The 22,467-nt window shown below is 47.4% G+C and overlaps 1 protein-coding gene across 1 annotated transcript in view; it reads right to left on the bottom strand.

Annotated features, from left to right (window-relative positions):
• Positions 1-1,076: 1,076 nt before the first annotated feature.
• NTSR1 (neurotensin receptor 1) overlaps positions 1,077-22,467 on the bottom strand; it is a 254,658-nt gene continuing 233,267 nt past the window's right edge. Inside the window, exon 4 of the mRNA XM_033914412.1 lies at positions 1,077-3,672. Coding sequence (XP_033770303.1) covers positions 3,420-3,672 — 253 coding nt within the window. The 3' untranslated portion in view covers positions 1,077-3,419. The remainder of the gene's footprint in view (positions 3,673-22,467) is intronic.

Consider the following 22,467-nt stretch of genomic DNA (forward strand, 5'->3'; position numbering starts at 1 on the left):
GAACGGGCTGTCTGGGCCCTGTCTTTCCCCTGCCCTTTTTATTTTTAAATTAAAGTGCTATATGGTGGCCCTAAAGAAAATTAGCAGATCATTTTCTTTGCTCTCCGTTGGGTATTTTTTTTTTTTTGTAACACCACAGTCTCCCTTCCTTCCTGGATCTTTCATAAGGACACTGGAGATGATGCAGACTGTGCTGAAACTGTAGTTTAGCAGATAATGTAATACAAAATACAGTATCACTATGGAATACCGTATTTTCACACATATAACGCGTGCGTTATACACGATTTTTACAAACCGTGCATAACCTTGCGCGTTATACGCGTGAGCGCGTTTTACAACTTTTTTTTTACATAGTTTCCCCTCGACGTCCGATTCACCCCCCCCCCCGCAGGACCGCTTGCACCCCCACCCCGAAGGACCGCTCACACGCACCCGCACCCGCATCCCCGAATAACCGCTCGCATGCACTCGCACCCGCACCCCCACCCCGAAGGACCGCTCGCACCCCTACAGCCTCCTGACCCCCCCCCCATCATGTAGAAGCTCCTACCGTTGTCCTGCTGCTTCCTCTTCCGGCGGTCCCGGCCCTTCTGTGAGCCCTGCGTCTGCGCTACTTCCTTTTCCGGCGGTGCCGCCCTTTCTCTGACATCAGAGAAAGGGCGGGACCGCCGGAAGAGGAAGCAGCAGGACAACGGTAGGAGCGTCTACATGATGGGGGGGGTCGGGAGGCTGTAGGGGTGCGAGCGGTCCTTCGGGGTGGGGGTGCGGGTGCGAGTGCGTGCGAGCGGTCCTTCGGGGTGGGGGTGCGGGTGCGGGTGAGTCCTTCGGGGTGGGGGTGCGTGCGAGCGGTACTTCGGGGTGGGGGTGCGAGCGGTCCTGTGGGGGGGGGTGAATCGGACATCGGGGGGGCATCAGGCTTTCAGGGTGGGGACAGGACTTCAAGGGGGAGAGGAGAGTCGGAGCGGGCGAAAGGAGAGTCGGGGCGGGTGAAAGGAGAGTCGGGCGGCGACGGGAGAGTCAGGGCGGCATGCGCGGTATACGGGTGTGCGCGGTATATAAAAATTTATTTACATACATTACAGTTTCCCGTGCGCTATACCTGTGTGTGCGTTTTACACGGGTGCGCGGTATATGAGTGAAAATACGGTAATAAGCCAGGAGTATCACAGATTATACCACTGCCACAGTAACTATTTTAAATCAGACATGGGTTCCTCTGTCACATTCAGTTGCAGTTAGCATCCAGCATGTCTCATGTGCCAATGGAGAGGAGGTAAATACAGATTAGGACTGACTTCTTCATAACCTGAGATGTGAACATTGAATGGCAAACAACACCCTGCATTCACCACAGATGCTGCCTATTTAATCCACATTACAGGATAGCACAACAACATTTAAAGCTTCTTTTTAAATTGATTTTTGGCCAAGGCATTGTGCTTCAGTCACATATCTCCATTGTCAGTTCCACCACTTTAATTCTGTTGGAGCTGAGGTGTCTGGCAGTGCTGCCCACAGCTATACTTGTCTGTTGTTAAAAGGGAAAGAAAGCAGGGTGGCAACAGCGGTGATCAGGGCAGCATAACAAAAGATCACGGTGACTGGTGAAATGAATCATCCTTCCACCTCTTTCTCTCTGGTTTTGAATTTGAGCAACACATCAGCTACCACGAATTTTACATTGTCCAAAATATTCCAGAGCGTCTGTAGCTGCGGTTAGTCTGGCCTGGTGCTGTGCCTAGTCACTCATCTAGATCAGACAGCAATAAAAACTAAGATTAAATAGTTTTTAGGCGTATGAGAACCCCTTTATTAACACCATAGACTATAGCAAAGCTGCATTACCTGTATGCAACACATTCGGTTCTCTAAATCTCTAGTGAAAGAAGTGTTTCTATGCTGGCATGCAGCCGTGCACAGAATGTTTTCATGTCTTTTGGTGTCTGGTTTTGTTTGTATTCTTTGAACTGTAGAAGAATGAATTAGTCCAAAAAGGAAAGATGTCATGTTTCAACATTGTCTCCAGCCTGACAGGTTTCATAGTAACATAGCAAATGACGGCAGATAAAGACCTGCATGGTCCATCCAGTATGTCCAACAATCACATTCATCACCAAGGCAACGTTGAATCAACAGTCTAGTAATTATTCATTTTTCTTGCTTAGTTTCCCTATAAGATGCCTTCCCCTCCCCACTCCCATGATAGGCAAGACCTGTACTTATCTTTCCTTTATATTTCATTTCTAGCTTCTATTTTTACTCTACCTTCTGCCTTTTTATTGTATTTGTATTGAAAATTATATTTTTTTTTTAAAATTCATTCATCCACAAATAATGTCCTCTCTTTGGAGAAAGAGCAGATACATTTAATTGATTAAAAAAAATAAAAAATTAATAATAATCACACTTTGAAAATAACTAACTGCCTCTCCGACTTTCCTGATGATGTTCTCAACAAGGAAACCTGACCTGCTGTGCTTTTTCTATGCTGTGTGCAAGGACTATGTGCTCCTCACATGGAAAATGTCCTTCATTTCAGTCTGCATAACTGAAACATGAATATAAATAGTGAAACTTATGACTGTTACAGGCACCACAAATAAGGGTGGAAATCTCCATTTTACCACTGTCTTCTATATCCATCCACCAAAAATCCCACACAGCAAAGCTCTACAAATTTATCTGGTCCTCTCTTGGATGATCTTATCTTTTGATGATTAAATTAAGTTGGACTGTAGCCAAAGGACACAGTCTCAGGATTTGTTGCTTCAGTATGTACCACCTCTGTAGAGAATGCAAAGTATGAAATTACTCTAGCTCTAAAATAGTTTTAGCGAACCGCACCTTGCAATGATCTGGCTACTAATTTCTACAAAGATCTGCCTGGCTTCTTAGCTTCCTGCTACCTGTGAGGGGGAGGGGGTTTCAACAAGTGACTGTCATTATAATTCAAGTGCTACTATAGATAACACACCCTTGTCCTGATTCCTGAGTGGTGTTGGATCCTTAGTCAGACTTCTAAAGTTGTTTAAGAGTAGCAAAATAAATGCAATAATTATCCTAATTTTCAAAACCTACTCTCTCTCTTCTTGTATATTTCTGTTCAGCATCCAGAACTATTCTCATATAAAATTCAAATCCAATCAACACAAAAGATCTCTATTTTTGTGAATTTGCATCTCAATACTGATATGGTTGGAAGGCCAGTGCATGTCAGACAGGTAAAAAGCAGACTTCATTTTTATTTTCACAATAAACAAAGTCTAAGCTTGGACAGAATAACTACCGGTGCACAGCCATGCAAATTTCTTTCAATGGTGGGGTGATGGTGTTGTTTAAAGACAATCACATGCCCAGTGGTTATGCCTCTCAGACCTGTGCTGAAGCGCTTTCATTGGCCCAGAGGGTACTCTGTCTTAGTACGGCGTCTCCCTGGTGATCTGGCTGGAGAAAGTGTGGTTGGTGCTGGAGATACTGTTGGATTTCCTGGTCAAGGCAGGCCTTTTTTTCTTTTTCCTCCAAGGTGGGCATAAAAAACCAAGTGTCGAGATGAATATTTGTCGGAAGTTTGCCGACACCAGGTTATAGAGGATCGGGTTGATGGTGGAACTTACATAAAACAGGACATTTGTCAACATGTAGAAATAGTGATAGAAGTCATACAAGAAGCTGGAAAGAGAAACACATACAGAATATATTAAAACTTGGTTCTGGGACATTAGCATACCAACTACAGTGGTGCCTCGCATAACGGACGCCTCGCACAGCGAACGCTGCGCACAACGAACTTTATGTCTTGATTCGTACAACGAACTTCGTTTCACACAACGAAGTCGCCCGAGCTGCATCCTTCCGCGCAGGCACTGCGCTTAACTGCCCTCTCTCCGCCTGGCTCCCTCTTGCCCCCCCCCCCGACTCCCCGACACGATCGGGGCAAGAGGGAGCCCAAGCCCTCTTGCCCCCCCGACTCCCCGACACGATCGGGGCAAGAGGCAGCCCAAGCCCTCTTGCCCCCCCGACTCCCCGACACGATCGGGGCAAGAGGGAGCTCAAGCCCTCTTGCCCCCCCGACTCCCCGACACGATCGGGGCAAGAGGGAGCCCAAGCCCTCTTGCCCCCCCGACTCCCCGACACGATCGGGGCAAGAGGGAGCTCAAGCCCTCTTGCCCCCCCGACTCCCCGACACGATCGGGGCAAGAGGGAGCTCAAGCCCTCTTGCCCCCCCGACTCCCCGACACGATCGGGGCAAGAGGGAGCCCAAGCCCTCTTGCCCCCCCCGACTCCCCGACACGATCGGGGCAAGAGGGAGCCCAAGCCCTCTTGCCCCCCCGACTCCCCGACACGATCGGGCCAGGAGGGAGCCCAAGTCCTCCTGGCCACGGCGACCCCCTAACCCCACCCTGCACTACATTACGGGCAGGAGGGATCCCAGGCCCTCCTGCCCTCGACGCAAACCCCCCCTCCCCCCAACGACCGCCCCCCCCCAAGAACCTCCGACCGCCACCCAGCCGACCCGCGACCCCCCTGGCCGACCCCCACGACACCCCCAACCCCCTTCCCCGTACCTTTCTGTAGTTGGCCGGACAGACGGGAGCCAAACCCGCCTGTCCGGCAGGCAGCCAACGACGGAATGAGGCCGGATTGGCCCATCCGTCCCAAAGCTCCGCCTACTGGTGGGGCCTAAGGCGCCTGGGCCAATCAGAATAGGCCCGGGAGCCTTAGGTCCCTCCTGGGGGCGGGGCCTGAGGCACATGGGCCCAACCCGACCATGTGCCTCAGGCCCTGCCCCCAGGAGGGACCTAAGGCTCCCGGGCCTATTCTGATTGGCCCAGGCGCCTTAGGCCCCACCAGTAGGCGGAGCTTTGGGACGGATGGGCCAATCCGGCCTCATTCCGTCGTTGGCTGCCTGCCGGACAGGCGGGTTTGGCTCCCGTCTGTCCGGCCAACTACAGAAAGGTACGGGGAAGGGGGTTGGGGGTGTCGTGGGGGTCGGCCAGGGGGGTCGCGGGTCGGCTGGGGGGGCGGTCGGAGGTTCTTGGGGGGGCGGTCGTTGGGGGGAGGGGGGGTTTGCGTCGAGGGCAGGAGGGCCTGGGATCCCTCCTGCCCATAATGTAGTGCAGGGTGGGGTTAGGGGGTCGCCGTGGCCAGGAGGACTTGGGCTCCCTCCTGGCCCGATATTGTCGGGGAGTTGGGGAATCGGCGGGGCAAGAGGGCTTGGGCTCCCTCTTGCCCCGATCGTGTCGGGGAGTCGGGGGGGGCAAGAGGGCTTGGGCTCCCTCTTGCCCCGATCGTGTCGGGGAGTCGGGGGGGCAAGAGGGCTTGGGCTCCCTCTTGCCCCGATCGTGTCGGGGGAGTCGGGGGGCAAGAGGGCTTGGGCTCCCTCTTGCCCCGATCGTGTCGGGGGGTCGGGGGGGGGGGCAAGAGGGCTTGGGCTCCCTCTTGCCCCGATCGTGTCGGGGAGTCGGGGGGGCAAGAGGGCTTGGGCTCCCTCTTGCCCCGATCGTGTCGGGGAGTCGGGGGGCAAGAGGGCTTGGGCTCCCTCTTGCCCCGATCGTGTCGGGGAGTCGGGGGGGCAAGAGGGCTTGAGCTCCCTCTTGCCCCGATCGTGTCGGGGGTGCCAGGGACCACACGGAGTCACCCACCGTACCACCCGATTCGGGTAAGCGCAGGTATCGGTGGGTGGCTTATTTGCGGGGGGGTGCCTTATTTTACATTTTTTTCTAAAAAGGGGGGGGGCTGTCTTATTTGATGGCCCTGCCTTATCATCGGGGAAACACGGTAGAAAAAAAAAAAATGAACAGTTAAGTCCCAGTTTTTGCCGCTGAGACTCTGCCCTCTCTCACTGTAAAATTAGACTCTACTTAGTCTGTCTTTAAATTTAAAAAATGTGTGTTGTTTTAAAAAACAATTATGTTTTTAGATGTATCTAAATAAAAATAATAACCAAAAATTTATCTTTTTTTATGTCATCTTAGCATATTTTATGCTGCAGAACGAATTATTTTTTTTTACATGTATTCTTATGGGAAAACGCGTTTCACATAACGAACGTTTCGCATAACAAACTTGCTCCTGGAACCAATTAAGTTCGTTGTGTGAGGCACCACTGTATTTAGAAAATATACCTTTTGGAATTTTAAAACAATTGGAGAATGTAAGATAACCCATCTAGAACTCTAATTAATGAGGTTTTGGCTGGATTTAAGATTGCACATGACATAACCTTTGAAAATAATGAAATATTTTGACAACCACCAGACAGGACTTAATTTGGGCTTCCTATCACATTATAAATCATAAAAATTATAATGCTTTGCCACTCTCTGATCACCCATCCATTGCTCCCTGTTCCCCTCCTCCTCCCTCTTACGTTATCCCCTTAGACTCTTATTAGAATGCTTTTATGTTGCACTTATGTATGACAATATTTGTCATAATTTCTGACCCCAAAAGAAGGGACATTTGAAAATGAATCATAAAAAATACTCTTTTGGTTTTGTTTTATTTCTGTTTATTACCTTAAAAGTGAACTGACGGGTCTACCACAACTCTTCATCCAAGCAGGAAGTTGTGAATGAGGCTTTCTTAACTGTCAGATAAGGACCTCTAAGTGAATTTATGCACTTGTGAAATAGTCACTAACAGTAGCTATTTTGCTACGATGAGTAAAGAATTCATAAGCAGCATATGTACCCAATCATGCCAGCCCTGCCTATTAAATACTACTATAGCAGTATGAGTTTACCTGTTCTTTGGCTCAACCTCAGACTGGAAGATTCTCAGTTTCCTAATCAACTTGTGCAAGTCAGCCATCTTTAGAATTCTAGCACAATTCCAAATATTTTAACATGACGATAACCCACTAGCCACACTGGTGCCCTGTAGGACTTAAGTGTACATTGCATCCCAGGTTGATGAAATAGAGGTCATTTTATAAAGTCCATCACCAAGGAAATAGATGCAGTTGCTAGGAAATCACACCACCTTTAAAGAGCTACAGCCACTATGTGTGCAAACAGAGGCAGGTAGAGGAAGCCCTAGGTGTGGACTGAACACATTTGTCTATTAAATGAGTTTGGGGTCAGCAGTTAGAAAGGGAAGGTGAAACCCCTTCCACTTACTGTTTCTGGCCTTTGATCTGGTAATGGAAAGCAGGCTCCGGTGGAAAGGAGTGCTTCTGAGCAGCGTGCTTCCGAAAGCTGTTAAAAATCAACTAAATTACAGCTCTAGTCTCTCTCAAAATCCCCCCCACTCCTTGCTGCCTGTTGGTGGCTCGTGCAGCATCTAGATTTCAGCAGACTAGCAGAAAAAAAAAATCTCCCTATTTGCAGAAAACTAGAAATCAGACTTATCATGAAAGCATGTGTTTACTCTCCGCTATGTCCACTAATGGAGCCAGCTTTACTTAGGCGATTGTAATGGACAAACATTAAAATCTCCTAGGAAAACTTATATGGGGAAGGGGGGGGGCGGGTGGGGGGGGAGAGGTATTTATCTGGGTAAATTGGCTTGGCTGGAAATTTCTCTCCTCTGTTCCTCATATATACCAGCTTTCATAACATGCTGGCTTTTATTAAAGACAAAATAAAAGTTATCCAAACAAAAAACTTGGGAAAGAAGTGGTTAATACTACGTGGAGTAAGCACTAATACAAAAACCACCAACCGATACGCATATAATACCACCGTACAAGTGTCAGTAGTGCTCTCAACCAATTCAGTGATATAAAGATCACAAACGGGGCAATACCCTGGAAAATGTGCCTTTAATGTTCAGTCACTGCACTTGGGGCTAGATTCACTAACTGGACTCTCCGTGCCCGATCCGTGCAGGCCCGACCAATTCACTAAACAAAAAATTTAAAATGAGGGCGATTGGAGGAACGCCCCCCTCCGACCGCACGGATCACTAGTGTGCGATCCTGACGCATGCGCATACCATCTGCTATCGCTGTAAATGATCTGCGCATGTGCATGCTCTCCGCGCTGGAAACTTTCTTACGTTTTAAAGGAGACTGAAATGAAGAGATGTCTTTGCACCGGGAGTCTTGGTGAGGGCAGGGGAAGGAGTGCCATTGTCTACGTGAAGCTAATTGCCTCAGTTCTGGCTGGACTGTAGCTGGGGGGAGTAGCCCAGCTCTAAGCTTCCCACGAGCTGCTCCAGATCTACTTTTGATTTCTCCCTGCGCTACAGAAGCTGCCCCTAAACGTGTAATTTTAACATTGGTTGTAATTCTTGGTAATTTAAGCTAACAACTGTTTGCTCCCCGGTGCTGGTCTCTTTGTAGGAGGCTGGATTTTGCTGACCCGACTCTCCTGCTCTCTGCCACCCTTCCCCGCAGTGCAGCCCCGCTTTAAACCTGCAGGTTAAAACCACGGGCTCGCACTGCGGGGAAGGGCTGCAGAGAGTAGGAGAGTCTGGCTCTATCCCACCCCCTTCGTGACACCACTGGACAGCGTTCTCACCCATTGGTCGACCTTGCCTGGGCGCTGAGACCTAGGCAAGGTCAACCAATGGCTGAGAACACTGTCCGGTGGCATCACGAAGGGGGCGGGATAGAGCCAGATCGGGAGGGTGTTCCTTAAAGGACGCTTTCACTGCTCCCGCCGGCTTCTTAGCCTTTTTCAAACCGTAGCAGTGGCGTACCAAGGGTGGTGTGTGTGTGTGTGTGTGTGTGTCAAAAAAATGATGGGCCCCAGGTGTCAATCCCTTAGCAACATCAAGCATCAGCTTCAACTGCTGCAGCAAGTCATGTGAAGGACAGTTCTATAATCTAGGCACTGGTGTTTTAATTTTAATTTTTTTTTATAACACTTCCTACTATTGAATACCACCAACATATTGTATAGTTCTCAGTCTCGGTCTAACGTCCAGGGAAGGACCAACATCAGGACCCAGCTAAGCAGTGGCATAGTAAGGGGGTGGGGGTGGGGGCAGTCCACCCCAGGTGCCATGTTAGTGGGGGCGCTGACACCCATCCTTCTCCCTGCCCCGGTCCCGTCCCATTCCTCCTCTCCACGCACGCGCCCCCTTCCCTTCCCCCATACCTCTGGTTGACGTTGTTCGCGACGGTCAACGTGCTCTTCATGACCCCGTCGGCTCTCCCACTAATGCCACTTCTGGGTGCAGCACATACGATGTGACGTCAGAGGGAGAGCCGACAGGGTCATGAGGAGCATGTTGTTGAACGCTGGGAGCCACACTTCGACTAGAGGTACAAGGAAGGGAAGGAGGTGCACGTGACAGGCAAGATCATAGAAGGAGCGGGGGGGGGGAGGGGAGGGGGGCATGTGCAGCTTACAGGAGTGGGGAAGGAGCAGGGGAAGGCAGAGACGAGGGCGGGGGAGGTATGACACCGCCTCAGGCGCCTTTCACCCTTGCTACGCCACTGCAGCTAAGACTTCACAATTCAAAACTACAATACATAATATACAGTTTACAGGTTAAATTTGCCATAGTTACAGTTCAAGATGTTTCAATACAAGTTTTATCCTAATGTGACATATACTGAGGATCTAGTTATGCAGTGCCAGCTGAATATTGGACCAGCACCTATGGCCTGACCATGCCCCCTCCTCCCTAACTGTTAACTGCTCCGACTGCTCCTGTACTATGTCCTGCATTCCACTAAGGACCAAATCTAAAATAGCTCCCCCTCTTGTCGGTTCCTGGACCAGTTGCTCCAAGAAGCAGTCATTTATGACGTCTACGAATTTTACCTCCCTAGCACTCCCTGATACAGCAATTATCCAGTCAATGTTGGAGTAGTTGAAATCACCCATGTTCATATGGTGCAGTGCTGAGTTGGTTTGTGGGATTTTTAAAAACCAACAAACCCCAAACCCTAGATTATTACAGGTCACATGGCAAAGGCAACTTTCAGCTCCATGACATGACCAATGGGACAGGAAGAGGGGTACCTCAGAGCTGTTCCCTCTTGACCAAGTTGTTTAGATTACAGACGCTACATAATGTGGCAGCTAAGCTGATACTGGGGGGGGGGGGCTAAATGGGACAAGATGAAACCCCATTTGATCCAATTCCAGTGGCTTTCTGTGCATGTGTACTAGAGAGTGACGCAGTGACAAAAATTCATCCATGCCCCATCACCATCCCCGTCACCTCACTGACCCCGCAGTGAAGTGCATTTTTCATCCCCATCCCTTCAGTCTTAATTTTCTTCCCCTTGTCTCCCCACTCAAAGCAGAAATCAGATTTTATGCAATTTTATGAGCCTAGGGCATTGCAAATAAACATTTTAAGCCTTTATACATAAACACTTGTAGCGAAGTTGGAAAGAATGCCATACTCTGCATGCTTTCCCTACTTGTTTGCATATTGTTTACACATCTCCCTCGTTATTCGCGGGGGATAGGAGTAGAACCGGACCGCGAATAGGGAAATACCGCGAATATCCGGCTCTGACCCGGCACAAGGTGTAGAAGTAGAAGGAACGCTGGGAAACAGTGATCACAACATAATCTGCTTTGACCTGGATACAGGGGCAAAATATCGGACCAGAACAACGGCCATGGCATTGAACTTCCGTAAAGGGAATTACGAAGGGATGAGACTCATGGTGGGGAAGAAGATAAGCGCTGTAAAAATGCTACAGCAAGCTTGGTCCCTTTTCAAGAACACAGTCACCGAGGCAAAAGATCTTCATATACCATGAATCAACAAAGGATCCAAGAGGAAAAAGAACAAAGAACTGGCGTGGCTCACTGTAGAGGTGAAGGAAGCGATCAGAGACAAGAAAACCTCATCTAAGGAATGGAAAAGGTCAAAAACGGATGAAAACTGGAATAAGCACAAACATCAACGCAGGTGCCATAAGGCGGTAAAAGGAGCCAAAAGAGACTACGAGGAAAAAATAGCCAAGGAGGCAAAAAATTTCAAGCCATTCTTTCGATACATTAAGGGGAAACGACCCGCGAAGGAAGAGGTGGGGCCGTTGGATGACCATGGAATAAAGGGAGTACTAAAGGAAGATAAAGAAATCGCTGAAAAACTGAACACATTTTTTGCGTCTGTATTTACCGAAGAGGATATACGCAATATACCGGAACCCATCAGGCTCTATGCTGGAAACGAAGACGAGAAACTGACAGGGCTGACAGTCAGTCTGGAAGAGGTATACAGACTGACTGTCAATCAAATCGGGGAAGATTCCGGAAGACTGGAAGGTGGCAAATGTTACGCCGATCTTCAAAAAGGGTTCGAGGGGAGATCCAGGAAACTACAGACCGGTGAGTCTGACCTCAGTACCGGGAAAGATGGTAGAGGCGCTGATAAAGGACCGCATCATTGATCACCTTGATGGACACGGTCTGATGAGGACCAGCTAGCATGGCTTCAGCAAAAGTAGATCTTGTCTGACAAACTTGCTGCACTTCTTCGAGGGGGTAAACAGGGGGATATGTTCTTATGTTCTCTAGTTTCCTGAAAGTGAAATGTTGTGCCTGACAGGACGTTTTTGCCAAATGCAACTTATGACATGAAAATATAGCAGTAAAAATGAGTTCAAATAATCTGGTGCTAGACTGTGCAATGTCTTAAATACCAACAGCAAAAGCTGAAGCAGGCTGTACACATTAGAGAGCAACACAATAATGTTTACGGCAGTAATTCCCGAGGCAAAGGGAAAGAATTGCCAATTTTGCCCAGTAATACTGCAGTATTATAATGTAATACTGTGGCAATGAGGACCCAGGGCATACTCCCCAAGCCTACCTTTTAACGTCCCTAGTGGTCTAGTGCAGGAGTGTCAAAGTCCCTCCTCGAGGGCCGCAGTCCAGTCGGGTTTTCAGGATTTCCCCAATGAATATGCATGAGATCTATTAGCACACAAAGAAAGCAGTGCATGCAAATAGATCTCATGCATATTCATTGGGGAAATTCTGAAAATCCTACTGGATTGCAGCCCTCGAGGAGGGACTTTGATACTCCTGGTCTAGTGGCTTATTTGGGGGCAGGAAATCGCCCAAATCTTTCCTGCCCCTGCCATTGCTAGAGCCATCACTACTGCAGGTCCAAAGATTTTCAAAATGACTGCCAAGACTTCAAGTGGCAGCCTCGCGAGACTTTGTGAAGTCTCAGCAGCCATTTTGAAAATCTTTGGACCTGCAGCAATGGCGGCTCTAAGAACAGCAGGGGCAGGAAAGAGTCAATCTCTTTCCTGCCTCTAAAGAAGCCACTGGACCATGAGTGATGATAAGGTATTGCAAAGGGGGGGTTGGGTTGGCATCAGGGTTGTATCATGGGGGGGGGCAGCATGGAGGAACAGATTGCAGGAAATGAGAGGGATAGATGACTGACAGGCAAAGCAGGAAGGAAAGGAGGAAGGGATGATGGATGAATGGATGACAGAGCAGAGGAAGGGGGCAGGGGTTTAGCAATGACCCACCTGCCCAGTCACAGAGAACTTTTCCACACCGACATCAGGGAAGCATGATGTGCTTCTGTGGTCCCTGTATTTCCCTCTCTTCACTCTCCAGCTTCAACAGGTCAGAGTCAGCGACAGAGATTCCTACTAGAGAATGGCACGGGGACCGCAGTAAACCTTGGTCACCACAGTAAATCTGCAGGAATGGAGACATTTGCAACTGGTTTACCGCAGGAATGGGGACAAGACCTTTCAACAGCCTGCGGGAATGGGGATAAGACATTTTGCCACCCCGTGGGAGCGGTGAAAAGTCTTGCTCCTGTGGTAAAAAATATTGCGCCCGTGTCAGACTCGACATCTCCTCCCCAGCTCCTCATATGCCTATTTTACCTTCAGGAGCCAGACATGCCACAATAAAGACAGAAGGAACCCAAAACCAAAGCCTGCGAGCAATGTGATTTGAAGAATAAAATTACCAGACGGAGAAACACCTATGCATCCCCCCAGGAAGGTCTCTCTTGTCAGAAACTGCCCGCAAATGCTCCTACAGCCACTTCATCCCCCAACTCTGGAACCAACTCCCCCCGCAAATCAGAACTCATTGATAACCTTCCGGAAAGCGTTAAAGACCCTCCAACTAAAATTCCAACTGCAATCAACTCCCCATCCCCCCCCTTAAATTCCCCCTTCCTTTCTACACTCTCTTCTCTATTCTTCTTAACTTGTACTGTTGCTGTATAGTCATTGTACTGTCCAAATATATTCTACTGTGAATGTTGGCTTGTAACCTATTCTGAGCTACTGGGAGGACGGGATAGAAATCGAATTAATTAAATAAATAAATAAATAAAATAAAATACTCTTTCACATATGCTGCTTGCTTCTGGGCTAGCATCAAAAATGCGTATATGCTAGACCAGTTCCTTTCCCAAGCACTTAAATTTCAAAATGAAGTCTTCAAATTCTGACATAACCGTTCCTGATAAAATGGCCACTTAAGCCTGCTCCTGATGGGATAATATTTGTTCAATATAATTGCTTTTGTTAATGGTATCAAGCGGCTCCAATAATGTGGACTGTATCAGTGAAAAGAGATTTATTTTCTTGTTTCCTTTTTTTCTTGTATTTCTGGATTTTCCTGTATTTTGTTATTTTTGTATGTAACAAATATTAAATAAAGTATATAAAAAAAAACAACATTCCTGCATAATAAAACAGCATATCTGCATATAATATAAATTTCTTAGGTCCCAGAAAATATTTATCCTTCAAAAAGTCCCTGGGTTTCCCCAGTATTTTAAGCTAAAAACTATTTTAAATTAAAAGTTAGGACGCCTAGTGCCGCTTAGCCACTAAGCGTGATTCTATACAATGTACCTAATTTTTATAGAATTGCACTTAGCACCGTACTAGTTGGCACTAATTTTTTAGGTGACATATATAGAATTTAGACTTGGCTGGCCAAGGAGTCACCATCCATTTGTCACTGTTCTCTGTGTCCTTCAGCAACATCTAAGGTTTTGGGGCTAGATTCACTATGCAAATCATAGTAACATAGTAGATGACGGCAGATAAAGACCCGAATGGTTCATCCAGTCTGCCCAACCTGATTCAATTTAAATTTTTTAATTTTTTCTTCTTAGCTTTACCCAGTACTGTGCTTGGGTTCCAACTGCCGAAATCTCTGTTAAGACTGGAATCCAAGCAAAGTTCATATTAACAATATTCATGCAGTTACTCAAATTCAATTTAAAAACGGCTTGTTTTTCTCTCAGAAACACTTACTTGACTCTGGAATGTCAAACCATGGCAGAGTACATCCAAATATTTGCAAGATGTTCTTATTTTTTATGTGCACTGGCAAATTACCTGAGAGCTGATGATCCGAAACATCACTTAGACACTCTCATCTGGCTGCTAAGAGCACTTTCTGTGCTCAGGGAAGCTGCAGCCTGGAATCTGGAAATGGAACTTTCAGAAAACCCTGCCACATTCATTTAGCGTCCACACTTCAAGTGTATAACAGCCAGGCGGTCACCGAAAGTCAATGACATATAATCTAAGCGCATAAAGCGCATAAAGCAGCATCACCCAGAGACACAATGACCTTTCTCCTTGTACCTGAAAATTGCATTGCACTTAACTGCAAGCATTAATTCTAATAAACTTGAAATACGTATCTTTAAAAAGAAGAAAAAAAATATTTATGGCTCTTCTCCAAGCATACAGATCTAATCTGTAAATGAAACGCTCCACCAGGTTGTGCAAATGAAGGTTTGGGCATTTACAGACAGGCTATATATTTAATAAGTCTACTTGTGCGTATCAGAATTACATGAGTAGAAAATGTATTGCTTTAGGAGGGGAAGGGGCTTGCTGTCTCTATTACTACTGATGTTTACTGATACAGAAATGTATTGCCTATTCGTAAACGCAGCATCATTTTGTACAGCTATCGAACGTGCATGGCAGCACTGCTAAAACCAAAGAATGAGTTGTGGAAATTTATTGTCTCCCTTATTTTAAACCAGTAACACCCAAACTGTTCAACATTCAATATACCGCCATTCCCATCTTTCCTTTGCAAATATAACAAAAGTATTTAGAAACAGCCCTGTATATCCTTTCAAACTCTCTGGGTGCCACAGGGCACAAAGATGCTATGCCATTCTCTTGAGTTAGTCTATGAGTTTGTGTGTATACTATGCCCCAAATCAAAGTTGCATAACTTACTGTTGGGCCCTTTTTGCAAAGCTGTGGTAGCGAATCTCCATTGCAAATGCACCAAAGCCCAAGGGAATTGAATGGGTTTTGGTGCTTTTGCCACGGGGGACTCACTACTGTGGCCAGTGGCGTAGTAAGGGTGGGGGAGGTAGGGGGTGGATTGCTCCAGGTGCTATCTTGGTGGGGGTGCTGGTACCTCTCTACTCCCCCATGTTGTGCTCTCGCCTTCCCTTCCCCCCGTACCTCTTTAAATCTTCACCAGAAAAAGAAACTTTTCAGGTCTGCTGCTCACGCCAGCCTGGCTCCCCTCTGAAATCACTTCCAGGTCATAGGGCCAGGAAATGATGTCAGAAATGCCAATGCGGGTGCAAGCAGCAGACCAGAGAAACTGCTCGCACTGGCAAAGATTTAACAAGGTATGGGGGGATGGGAACGCACAAGTGTGGCGTGGGAGGTGGGGAAGGAGTGAAAGAGCAGAAAGGAGTGCATGGAGGGGGTGCTACCACCCTAGGTGCCTTGTATTCTTACCACTGATTGCGGCTTTGTAAAAGGGGCCCTTAATTAATGAAAAATAGATGATAATTCCAGATATGTTGCTTTTAATAATTTGTTTTTTATAATTTGTTTTTACCTTTCAATTTTAATCTTTACTTTTATTCACATTCTCTTTATTTATTTATGAGGGTGACCACAAAACTGGTCAGTGGTCATTGTCTTAAAGTATACAGAAACATAGAAATATGATGGCGGATTATTGCCAAATGGCCCATCCAGTCTGACAGACTTGTAGATATCAATACATACTCTGGAAGAAAGGTGGGAGAGATGGGATATGACATTAATGTAGAGGGTACTTAGCATTAAATAAAACTCACGCAAGTGCTCAGACCTTTTGTAAGGTAGAAGAACCACAAACCGGGGACAAGCCCCTAAATGTGGACTCCTTAGTCCAGCGATGGCGAACCTATGGCACGCGTGCCAGCTGTGGCACGTGAAGGCCTTGCAGCTGGCATGCGGGAAGGTCCGCAATAGAGAGCTGCACGGGACGCCCCCTAGGGTCGCGGGAATCTCATGGGGATGCCCCCTAGGGTCGTGGGGATCCCGTGGGGACACCTTCGAGGGTCGCGGGGTTCCTGCGGGGCTGGATGTACTAAGTCGCGCGGCTTTTCTCCCTACCTGCTCTGCTTGCAGCACAGAGTCGAACGGAAGTCTTCCCGACGTCAGCGCTGACATCGGAGGGAGGGAGGGCTGAAGTCGGGAAGACTTCCGTTCGGCTCTGTACTGCAGGCAGGGTAGGTAAGGAGGAGTAGCCTCGCGGCTCGAGTGGCTACCAAGGGAGGGGGGCGGTCCGCCCTGCCCCGCCCCGTGTGCAGCACAGCCGGCCAGGTCCCCTTACTTTTGTGGCGCTAACCCGACCGACCGACAACAGCCCTGGTCCGACAAACCTCCCTGCCCTTAACCGCGAATCTAAATTACCTTCTTACAGCAGTTGTAAGAAGGAAATTTAGATTTGCGGTTAAGGGCAGGGAGGTTTGTCAGACCGGGGCTGTTGTCGGTCGGTCGGTCGGTCGGGAAAGCGCCACAAAAGTAAGGGGACCTGGCCAGCTGTGCTGCACCTGGGGCGGGAGAGAAGGAGGGGGGAGAAGGACGCTGAAAGCACTGGGGAAGACAAAGGGGTGGAGAAGGACGCTGAAAGGCCATGGGGAAGACGGGGTGGGGGGGAAGGACACTGAAAGCAATTGTGGAAGACAAAAGGGGGAGAAGGACGCTGACAGAACTTGGGGAAGACGGGGGGGGGGAGAAGGACGCTGAAAGTACATGGGGAAGACAAAGGGGTGGAGAAGGACGCTGAAAGGCCATGGGGAAGATGGGGGGGAGAAGGATGCTGAAAGGAAATGGGGAAGAGAGAGTGGGGAGAAGACGCTGGCAGGGAAGAAGACAGAGATGCCAGACTATGGGGGGAGCGGAGGGAAGAAGATGGGTGCCAGACCAATTTGGAAGGGGAGAGAAAGGGAGAGGCACAGTAACAGAGCAAATGGAAGATGCAGAAGGAAGAGAGACAGTGGATGGAAGGAACTGAATGAGAACATGAGGAAAGCAGAAACCAGGCAACAAAGGTAGGAAAAGAATTCTATTTCTTTTTTTCTTTTTTTTTGCTTCAGGATAAAGTAGTATATTAGTTGTGTTGATAAAAATTTATAAACAAAAGAGGCTCTGGTAGAAACCCGTTTACAAAGTGTGTATTCTTCCCAATTAATATTTCCAAATTAATAAAGTCTTTTTGCTTATTTGTAAATGGGTTTCTACCAGAGCCTTTAATTCAGTAGCATAATTAAATGAAATAACTATTTCTGAAGTTTATAGGGACGGGTGGGGATGGAGGGGATTCCTCACGGGGACGGGCGGGGACGGAGGACATTCCTCGCGGGGACGGGTGGGGACGGAGGGATTCCTCACGGGGACGGGTGGGGACGGGCGGGATTCCTCACGGGGACAGGTGGGGACGGGTGAGACTTTGGCGGGGACGGGTGTGATTTCTGTCCCCGCGCAACTCTCTAGTCCGCAATTAAGATATGCGGCGCGGCGGGAGGCGAGTGTGCCGGAGTCGGCTTTGCAGCTCACCTGGCAACAGGGCCGGACTGGCCATTGGGAGGACCGGGCATTGTCCCGGTGGGCCACGGCCCATCCTCCTGTGCTGGCTGCAGTCCTGTGAGTGGATGTTTAACCTGCCTGTCTTCCCCTTAGTATCCTATGAGCCAGGCAGTGTGTGAGGGGGAGGTGGGGGGAGGAAGAGAAGCTTCACACTGAGTCTGTCACAGGAACTCAGTGAGGCTGTAGTGTGACTCCACATGTGACATCTGTAATGAGGAACAGTTCCTAGTGCTCCCATGCTAGAGAGGTGAGGATATGGGGGGATGTTAATGTGTCTAATAATGTGCTCCTCTGTAAAAACCTCTGTATCTTCCATGGGGGACATGCTAAATTCGAGGAAATAAAAAAGCTGCTTATGAAGAAGCTGCATAGAGAAGTTCAGTAAGCTGAGAGGAGAGCTGGGCTCTCTGTGAACAACCAACACACTAATCCTCTATGCTGTACCTTATGGAAAACTCAATATAGCAAAAAACAGTAAAGTGTATATGTGGCCCTTCACAGTGCTTTTGTAAACATCATAATAAAATAACAAAGGCTCCAATAATGAAAAATAAAAGTTCTTTTCCCATACACTCAGGTTGCACAAATCCGGTTTTCACCCGGACAGTATATTTTTTGACCAAAACGGATGTCTACAATTAGTAAAATTCCCCAATCACATATTTTTTTATGGGGACGGATTTGTATACAGCACTTCATTAGATTTTTTTTATTATACAAATTTTATCTTTTTGTAGACTTGAAGTCTTGAACAAAGAAAATGAGTAATAAGCGATACATCAAATAAAATTAAACTTGAAACTTGAGTACAGCAAAAAAAGCAAAAACAGATAGTGGAAGACCATTCCAAGAGGCCTAGACAGAGACATATGGAGTGATTGAACGCAGTGGGAAAGCATTGTGTATTATGTGTAATGAAAGTGTTGTGTCTCGCACATCAAGTGTCAAACGTCACTTTGAGACCAACCATAACAGTGTTGCTGAATATAAGAACATAAGAAATGCCTCCGCTGGGTCAGACCTAAGGTCCATCGCGCCCAGCAGTCCGCTCACGCGGCGGCCCATCAGGTCCAGGACCTGTGCAGTAATCTTTTATCTATACCCCTCCAGCAGGAAATTGTCCAATCCTTTCTTAAACCCCAGTACCGTTCGCTGCCCTATAATGTCCTCTGGAAGCGCATTCCAGGTGTCCACCACACGTTGGGTAAAGAAGAACTTCCTAGCATTTGTTTTGAATCTGTCCCCTTTCAACTTTTCCGAATGCCCTCTTGTTTTTTTATGTTCTGAAAGTTTGAAGAATCTGTCCCTCTCTACTCTCTCTATGCCCTTCATGATCTTGTAAGTCTCTATCATATCCCCTCTAAGTCTTCTCTTCTCCAGGGAAAAGAGACCCAGTTTCTCCAATCTCTCAGCGTATGAAAGGTTTTCCATCCCCTTAATCAGTCGTGTCGCTCTCCTCTGAACTCTCTCGAGTAACACCATATCCTTCTTAAGGTATGGTGACCAATACTGGACGCAGTACTCAAGATGCGGACGCACCATTGCCCGGTACAGCGGCAGGATAACTTCTTTCGTTCTTGTTGTAATACCCTTCTTGATTATCCCCAGCATTTTATTCGCTCTCTTGGCGGCCGCTGCACACTGTGCCGTCGGCTTCATTGTCATGTCCACCATTACCCCCAAGTCCCTTTCTTGGGTACTCTCATTCAATAACATCTCTCCCATCGTATAGCTGTGCCTCGGGTTTCTGATTCCCACATGCAATACTTTACATTTCTCAACATTGAACTTCATCTGCCATCTCTCTGCCCATTCTCCCAATTTGTCCAAGTCCCTTTGCAATTTTTCACAGTCTTCCTTTGTCCGAGCTCCACTAAATAGTTTGGTGTCGTCCGCAAATTTTATTATCTCACTCTTTGTTCCTGTTTCTAGATCATTTATGAATATATTAAATAGCAGTGGCCCGAGCACTGAGCCCTGCGGGACACCACTCGTGACTTTCCTCCAGTCTGAGTAGTGTCCCTTCACCCCTACCCTCTGTTTCCTACCCGCTAACCAGTTTCTGATCCATCTATGCACGGCTCCGTCCACCCCATGGTTCTTCAGTTTCCGGAGTAGACGTTCATGAGGCACCTTGTCAAAGGCTTTCTGGAAATCTAGGTATATGATGTCTATGGGGTCTCCTTTGTCCATCTGTTTGTTAATTCCCTCGAAGAAGTGCAATAAGTTGGTCAGACACGATCTCCCCCTGCAGAAACCATGTTGGCTGGTTATCAGAAGTTCGTGTTTTTCAAAATGTTCATCAATTTTTTCTTTTATTAGTGCTTCCGCCATTTTCCCCGGAACAGAGGTCAGACTCACCGGTCTGTAGTTTCCCGGGTCTCCTCTTGATCCCTTTTTAAAGATGGGCGTAACGTTGGCTATCTTCCAATCCTCCGGAATCACACCTGTTTTCAGAGACAGGTTGCAAATTTGCTGTAGTAGTTCCGCTATTTCCTCTTTTAGTTCCTTCAGCACCCTTGGATGGATTCCATCCGGACCCGGGGATTTGTCAGTTTTTAGTTTTTCTATCTGTCTGCGCACACCATCAAGGCTCACTTCTATGGATGTTAACTTTTGTGCATGATTTCCATTAAAGTTGGTTGTGTCTTCGTTTGTGAATACAGATGAAAAGAACATGTTAAGTCTTTCTGCGACCTCTTTCTCTTCCTTCACCGCTCCCTTCCTGTCTCCGTCATCCAGTGGTCCCACCTCCTCCCTAGCCGGCTGTTTCCCTTTAACATATCTAAAGAACGGTTTGAAATTTCGTGCTTCCCTGGCTAGTCTTTCTTCATACTCTCTTTTGGCTTTTCGTACCACACGGTGACATTCTTTTTGATACTTCCTGTGCTCTCTCCAGTTTACCTCAGTTTTGTCCCTTTTCCATTTTCTGAATGAATTTTTCTTATTGCTTATCACTTCCTTCACTATTTTAGTTATCCACGCCGGGTCTTTTATTCGACTCTTGTTGCACCCTTTTCTGAATTTGGGGATATATAGATTTTGCGCCTCGCTCACCGTGTCCTTGAAAAAGGACCAGGCATGTTCTACCGTCTGCCATTTTTGGGAAGTGTTCCTAAGTTTCTTCTTTACCATTCCCCTCATTGCTTCGTAGTTACCCTTCCTGAAGTTAAAAGTTGTCGCTATGGTTCTCTTTCCTTTCAGTATTCCTACTTCCATCTTGAACTTGATCATATTATGATCGCTGTTTCCCAACGGTCCCACTACTTCCACTTCCTTTGCAGGTCCCCTTAGCCCATTTAGGATTAGATCCAGAGTAGCATTTTCTCTTGTCGGTTCTCTAACAAGCTGTTCCATGAAGCAATCTTGTACAGCCTTCAGAAATTCTGTCTCCCTAGCGCATCTTGAGCTTCCAAGAATCCAGTCTATCCCAGGGTAGTTGAAGTCTCCCATAATAACCGTGTTACCGCCTTTGCATTCTCGCTTCATCTCGGCTTCCATTTCTTCATCGATGTCTCCGGTTTGTCCGGGTGGACGATAGTATAGGCCTATCTTTATTTCAGGCCCTTTCCTTCCTGGTATTTTAACCCATAGTGATTCTAGCTTGTTGGTCGTCTCCGCTGTGTCCATTCTTGTTGATTGTATGCTTTCTTTTATGTATAGTGCTATTCCACCTCCTTTCTGTCCTGACCTATCCTGGCGATAGAGCTTGTACCCCGGCAGTGCTGTATCCCATTTGCTTTCCTCATTCCACCATGTTTCAGAGATTCCAATGATGTCTATGTCTTCTGCAATGATCATGGCTTCTAATTCCCCCATTTTGTTTCTTAGGCTCCTTGCATTAGTATATATGCAATTTAGCTCCTGGAATTTTGCTGCCTTTAATTCCTTTCCCTGTGCTTCGGTCTTTAGATACTTCTCTTGGGCTACAATCTTTCTAACCTTCTCTTCTTGGTTAGTCGACTCCTGTAATTTGTCCATTGTTTCTTCCCAGCCTTTTTTCCCCTCAGTATCTTCACGGGATACCTTTTTCCGAAACATCGACGCTTGGTCGACTGTCGGCTTTCCCCTTCTTCTTAGTTTAAAGCCTGTTCTATTCCTCTCTTGACATTGTTTGCTAGAAGTCTAGTTCCCGCTGTGCTCAGGTGCAATCCATCTCTCCTGTAGAGCTTGCTCTTGCCCCAGAACGTCGTCCAGTTCCTCACGAAGTGGAATCCTTCTTCCTCACACCATCTCCTCATCCACGCATTTATTGATTATAGTTCATCCTGCCTTTTCACATCTGCCCTCGGTACCGGTAGGATCTCTGAGAATGCTATCTTCTGGGTCCTCATCTTCAGCTTCCTTCCCAGAATCTTGAACTGTTCTATCAGCGAACTTCTTTTGTAGTCTCTCCTGCTGACATCATTCGTCCCAATGTGGATCATTACTGCGGTCTCTTCCGTCTCCGCACCTTCCAGGATCTTTCCAATTTTGTCCACGATGTCCTTGGTTCTCGCTCCTGGGAGGCAGGTCACCAGTCGGTCCTCCCTCCCTCCTGCTATGTGGCTGTCCACATGCCTCAGGATCGAGTCCCCCACTAGGATCGCTGATTTTCCCTTCTTCAATGTTCGCTTCGGTCTCAGGTCAATGTCCTCGGTGTGCTTCGCTCTCTCTTCTTCTGGGCATCGACTGGTCAATTTCTCTTTGTGGGTGTCTTCTTT

Source organism: Geotrypetes seraphini, chromosome 11 (assembly GCF_902459505.1).
Source record: "Geotrypetes seraphini chromosome 11, aGeoSer1.1, whole genome shotgun sequence".
NCBI lineage: Eukaryota > Metazoa > Chordata > Amphibia > Gymnophiona > Dermophiidae > Geotrypetes > Geotrypetes seraphini.